The sequence below is a fragment of the Chrysochloris asiatica genome, unplaced genomic scaffold (genome assembly GCF_000296735.1).
Source record: "Chrysochloris asiatica unplaced genomic scaffold, ChrAsi1.0 scaffold00165, whole genome shotgun sequence".
Taxonomy (NCBI): domain Eukaryota; kingdom Metazoa; phylum Chordata; class Mammalia; order Afrosoricida; family Chrysochloridae; genus Chrysochloris; species Chrysochloris asiatica.
The window spans coordinates 1424148-1430419 of NW_006408683.1; the positions used below are offsets into that span (position 1 = coordinate 1424148).

The 6272-nt window shown below is 40.6% G+C and overlaps 1 protein-coding gene across 3 annotated transcripts in view; it reads right to left on the minus strand.

Annotated features, from left to right (window-relative positions):
* Positions 1–6272, minus strand: part of CDC42BPA (CDC42 binding protein kinase alpha (DMPK-like)) — a 628044-nt gene that overhangs the window by 286283 nt on the left and 335489 nt on the right. For all 3 annotated transcript variants that reach the window (XM_006871264.1, XM_006871263.1, XM_006871265.1), the window contains one exon: positions 1764–1843. In XM_006871264.1, coding sequence (XP_006871326.1) covers positions 1764–1843 — 80 coding nt within the window. The remainder of the gene's footprint in view (positions 1–1763; positions 1844–6272) is intronic.

The window sequence follows — 6272 nt, forward strand, 5'->3', positions numbered from 1 at the left end:
ATTTCTTGCTTCTGCCACAAATTCCCCCAGCTGTGAGCCTTCCAACCTTCTAAGTATTCCTTTATATGTGGTTCAGAGTTCTGGGACCATCCCCTGAACCTGCTTGGTCGGGTATTCTGTGTTGTTGTTGGCGAAGCTCTCTGCTATACGTCCACCCGATCCGCCAATAGATGCATTTTTTAATACAAAAATTTAAATCCCCAATTTTGAACTTTTAAAAAAAAATCATAAATTATGAAACAAAGTTTCCTGATGGGTTACTGAAAGTTTAAAACACTTTGACCACCTAAGTGAAATCATAGTCAAATCCACCATTCATAGTCTTTACCAGACTTTGAATACAATAGTGAAGTACTTTAATTCAGTGTAGTATTTTTTTTTCTATTTATTACCTTATTACCAGGCAGCAAAAGGCACACTTGAGGTTGATGACAATGAATTCAAAGTTAAGAAAGACTAGAACTTTTCTCATCTCATCTATGCAGAGAACTGGTTTTAATAAATATTGACCTAGCAAAGCAAGCCCTGGTGGCACACCATGGAAAAGTTGGTGGCTTGAACCTACTAGTTGGCTCACAGAGAAAAATATGCTAGTCCGCTTCTGTAAAGATTTACAGGCTTGGAAACCCTGTGGGGCAGTTCTATTCTGCTCTGTAGGGTTACCATATATCAGAATAGACTCAATGACAATGATGTGGGTTAGCAAAACAAACAGAACAGGATGAAAATGCTGGAAGGAATTAAGGAGCTCTGGTACCGTAGTGGTTATGAATTGGGCTGTGAATCGCAAGGTCAGCAGTTCGAAACTACCAGTTGTTCCACAGAAGATGAGGCTTTCGGCTCCTGTAAAAATTTATAGCCTTGGAAACCCTGTACAGGGTCACAATGAGTTGCAACCAATTCCATGGCACACAACCACGACGACCATCACAGGAAGGATTATAATTATATTCAATGGAGTAAGTAGGAATGGTAGTCCTGGTGTGGTGCTGTAGGTAAATGGCACTGACTGCAATGCACTTTGAATTGCAAGATCGGCAGTTCACGCTCACCAGTTACTCCTTGGAAACTCTATACAGAGTTGCTATGAGTTGAAACCAACTTGAAGACACTTAACAACAACAGAATGAGAGCATTATGAATAGTCAGCCGAAAGATGGTAGGGCTGATGGTTGAAAGTTCTATTGATTGACATCTAGAGAATATTTATCAATAGCACAAAAACAAAATAAAACCTACTACATCAGCCAATTCTGACACAGAGCAGCTCTATATAGGGTTTCCAAAGTTGTAAATCCTTATGAGAGAGACAGTCACATCTTTCTTCCAGGGAGGAGCTGGTAGGTTTGAACCACAACCCTTTTGGTTAGCACTGGAATCTACTGCTCCAATGCTATGATTATGAGTTCTCTACGTTTTTCTATTCTTTCCCTTCCACAATGAGCTAAAGTTTTGTGTTTTATTAATTTTGCATTATCTAACTTTTCCCAGTTGTTATTAAGTGTCGTCAAGTTGGTCCTGACTCAGCGACCCTGTATATAGAGCCAAAGAATGATTGGCAGGTTTGAACTGCTGACCTTTCAGTTAGCAGTCCAGTGCTTACCCTATAGTGCCACACCAGGACTCCAACTTTTCCCAGTAGGATCATTAAAAAAAAATTTTTTTTAATTTACAAAGCTGTTTTAAACATTATATATTTTTACAACTTAAATTAATTCAAATTTGATTTAAATTGTCTAAATTATTTAACATTTGAAACTTACCAGCTACTAGTATATGTAAAACCAACAAATGGCAGATGGTGCCCAGAAAATGCAGTATGTGTTGGTGGAGGCATTGTTTCCTAAAAGAAGAAAAAACATCTTGTAAGAAAGAGAATTATCACCTATAGTTTGGGCTATAAATATTAAGAGTTGACAAATTATTCTGCCCTGTTTCTGTACAGCCCACAAGAATGGTTTTTACATAAATAAATTTAAAATAAATAAATAAATAAGAATATGCAGCAGAAACTGTATGACCTACAAAGCTTAAAATATTCATTATCTGGTACCGTACAGAAAAAGTTTGCTGACCACTTGTTTGAAGAAATGTAAGCTCAGAGGAAAGATATTAATTCCCAGTAAAATTAAATGAATAAGAAATAATTATATGAAATTGAAAACTTTCCCAGACGGAACTATGAAAATCTGTACAGCTTTTGCTTTCTAACACATTAAGTCAGAAATCTGTTTACAAAACAAAACAAACACATCAATATTGTTTATACTGTCATGCTGAATCTTTTATTATTATCAAAATCCACTGCAATTGAGTAGCTTCCTATTATACTGGTGGTGGTGGTTATGTGCCATGGAGTCGGTTCCGACTCACAGTGACGCTGTAAAGGGTTTCCGAGGCCATAAATCATTACGGGAGCAGAAAGCCTCATCTTTCTTCCATGGAACAGCTGGTAGTTTTGAACTGCTGACTTGAGGTTTGCAGTCCGATTCGTAATCACTACGCTACCAGAACTCCTTTCCTATTATACTGTTGTTGTTGTTGTTAAGTGCCATAGAGTCGGTTCCGACCCATAGCGACCCTGTACTGGGTTTCCGAGGCTATAAATCTTTATGGAAGCAGAATGCCTCATCTTTCTCCTGCAGACCAGCTGGTAGTTTTGAACTAATGACCTTAAGGTTCACAGCCCGATTCGTAACCACTACGCTACCAGAGCTCCTTCCTATTATACTATTACAGTTTGTTGTTGTTGTTAAGTGCCGTGGAGTCGGTTCCGACTCATAGCGACCCTACGCAGGGTTTCCTAGGCTGTAAATCTTTATGGGAGCAGACAGCCTCATCTTTCTCCCATGGAACCGCTGGTAATTTCGAACTGCTGACCTTGCGGCTCACAGCCCGATTCGTAACCACTACACTACCAGAGCTCCTTACTATTACAGTTTAAATAATGATAAATTTACTACAGTGAGATTCTTGGGAATCAAAGGTGTAAGCAAAATAATCCTTTTGTTGTTGTTAAGTGCCGTTGAGTCAGTTCTGACCCTGTATAGGTTTCCAAGGAGCAGTTTGTGGGCTTGAACTGCCAACTTTGCAGTTCAAACTAATCTTGCGGTCCAGTGCATCATCCTGTAGCATCACTAGGTACCATCAAGTTGGTTCCAACTCATAAAGATCCTATGCACCACAGAACAAAACACTGTCTGGTGTCTGGTCCTATACCATCCTCACAGTTGTTATGTTTGAGTCCACTGTTGCCACCAACTGTGTCACTACATTTCATTGGGGGGGAGGGACGTCCTTCTCTTTTTTGCAGACCCTCCATTTTAGCAAGTATGATTTCCTTCTCCAGAGATTGATCACATCTGACAAAAATATCCAAAGCACAAGCTACCAGTCTTACTATTCTTGCTTCTAAATAACATTCGGGCTTCTCTTCTTTTAAGACAGATTTGTTTTTCTGGTCATGTACAGTACTTTCAATATTCTTCTCCAATACCATAATTCAAATACATTGATTCACCTGTGGTCTTCCTCATTCAATGTCCAACTTTCATATGGAAAAGTTGTTTTTTTTTAGGTATCACCAGTAGGTTCTGCCTCATGTATGCATAATACAACACTGCCAGGTCTTGCACCATCCTCACAATCGTTACACCTGAACCCATTGCTACTGCCACTGTGCCAATCCATCTCACTGGGGGTCTTCCAAATTTTTACATAACCAGGCATGATGTCCTTCTCCAGGGACTATCCCACCTGATAATATGTCTGAAATATGAAGACAAAATCTTGCCATCCTGGCTAAGGATTCTAGCTGTACTTCTTCCAACACAGATTTCTTTGGTTTTCTGGCACTCTATGATACTTTTAAGATTCTTCTCCAACAGCATAACTCAAATACATTAATTATTCTATGGTATTCCTTACTTATTGTCCAAATTGCACATGTATATAAAGCTGTTGAAAATACCATGACTTGGATCAGGCAGACCTTGGTCCTCAAACTGAAATCTTTGCTCTATAACACTTGAGAGAGGTCTTGTGCAGCAAATTTGCCTCATGCAGTATGTCATTTGATTTTCTTGACTGCTGCTTTCCTGAGTGTTGATAGTAGATCCAAGTAAAATGAAATATATTTTTTTAATGTTTTATTGTGAATTATGTGATAGTTTACATGGGAGAACATTAGTTTTACATTAACCCTATTGTATATAATTTCATTGCCATGGTTACAATCCCCTCCGTGCATCATCAACAAACCAAAGGGTATATCCTGCAAGCCTGCCCCCTGGTCCTCAGCACACAGGCCCTCTCCCTCTCTGGGTCTAAAGTCCCCAGCTGCTCCATCTCTCCACATCATCGTCTCTACCTCCATCTCTGGAGTCACTGCTTCTCTGGGTAGGATCCCACTCTCTGCTCTTCTCCCTTGATGATCCCAGGGACCTCCGTTCCTAGACTGCAAAGTTAATCACTCCCTTCCTTGATACAAAACATCTACCTTTACATTTCCAACCCTCACAATCAGTCCTGATAACAATTATTCACTATTGTATCACAAGAGACCTATCTGCATTTCCTTTCATCATCCCCGACTAGACACATTGGATACTACTCAGTGGAGATTCTACCTTCCTCCGTGCCCTAACGGTATAGGTTACCTCTTGAAATCTTGTAAGCCAGTCACTTCTTGCCTTCGTAGCCCCCTCCTCTTTGGGTAGCCAATGTTCAAGTTACCCATCGCTGTCTACCCTGTGTATGTAGGGGGAGAGAATGATCCTTGCTGTAAATATTCACTCTTTTGAGCTACTGCATCCATAGGTGTAGGTCAAGTTCATCAAATTGTATCAGATTACTCTATTTTTCTTCTTTCTTCTTCTAGTTGAGCTCTGATCATCCAGTCACTGAAGCCAGGTCAAGTGGGTATTATCTGCAAGTGTGGGTGTTCTCATGCATATGTCCTCTCTTCTAATCAGCTGGACGCTTCACTCTCCATTCTAGTCCTCTGTGGCTATGTCACTGACTCTGGGCCCTAGAGTCCCCAGGTCTTGCCACATTGCTGGCTGACCAGGTGTCTACCAGGGTTCACAGGAGTCTATTGAACATTGTAGGGCTTAGCTCGCAGCTTCATTGCTGTTTTTCCCTTACTTCCCCTTATCGGTGACAAACGTGGTCACTAATCAGAGCGTGTATTCCCATTGTCTTAGTCTTGGAACAGGGTTTTGCTCTTAGGGGACCTGACCACTTGCCTTGATATAACCTGGGCAAGCAACTTGCTTGTTCTTGTAGAAATCAGTCGGTCTGCCTATATTGTCTTGTATTTTTCCTGTCAGTCTTCCTTTCAAGAAGTATCTTCTGTTCTTCTAGCCACTCCAGGCTGGTCTGCTTTTCCTTTCAAGTGGAAATTCCCCACCTCTGAAGATTCTGGATACTGTTCAGGATTCCACCTATAGTCTTACATAATGCACAGGAAGCCTCCTTCACTGGGCAAGTTGTAGCCCCATTTTACTTATTTCAATCAGTTATAGGCAGAAGATGGACTTACAAGCTTTCTATGGTGATATTTCTGGCAATTTCTTTCTCTACCCCCTCCAGTGTCAATTTTATAAAGGTATGCCAGGGAAACCAAGATTCAAAAGACAGCCAAGTATCTTAACATTATTTCCCCCTTTTGCCCATTCCAACCATGTCTCAATGCTTGTATCCCAGAGTTCTGTTGTTCCAAGGTTGTGCATACATAATTCTTTACCTCTGTCCCACTTAGTCCATGCAAACCTAATTGCTCTCCCATCCGCCTTGTTTTTCCATTCCCCTCCCCCTTCTTGTGTATTGCCCCCACTCCCTAGCACCCAAACTATCCTATGTGTATTCCCTGCCCTGTGCTCCACCTTCCCCTCCCTCTTCTCACCCCACCCCCACATTCAATCAACCAGCAAAGAATCTCCCCCCTTTTAGTATGGGTTCTTTTTCTTAGTCTTTTACAGCAGTGGTCCTATGCAGTATTGTCCTTTTCTGACTGACTAATTTCACTTAACATAATGTCCTCAAGGTTCATCCATGTTATGTGGTGGCTTCCTTGTTATTCTTCAAGGTAGCATACAATTCCATTGTATGTATGTACCACAGTTTGTTTATCCATTCTTCAGTTGATGGGTACTTTGACTGTCTCCATCTTTTTGCTATTGTAAATAGTGCTGCTATGAACATTGGTATGCATATATCTACTCATGTTATGGCTCATATTTCTTGTGGGTAAATACCAAGTAGAGGAATTG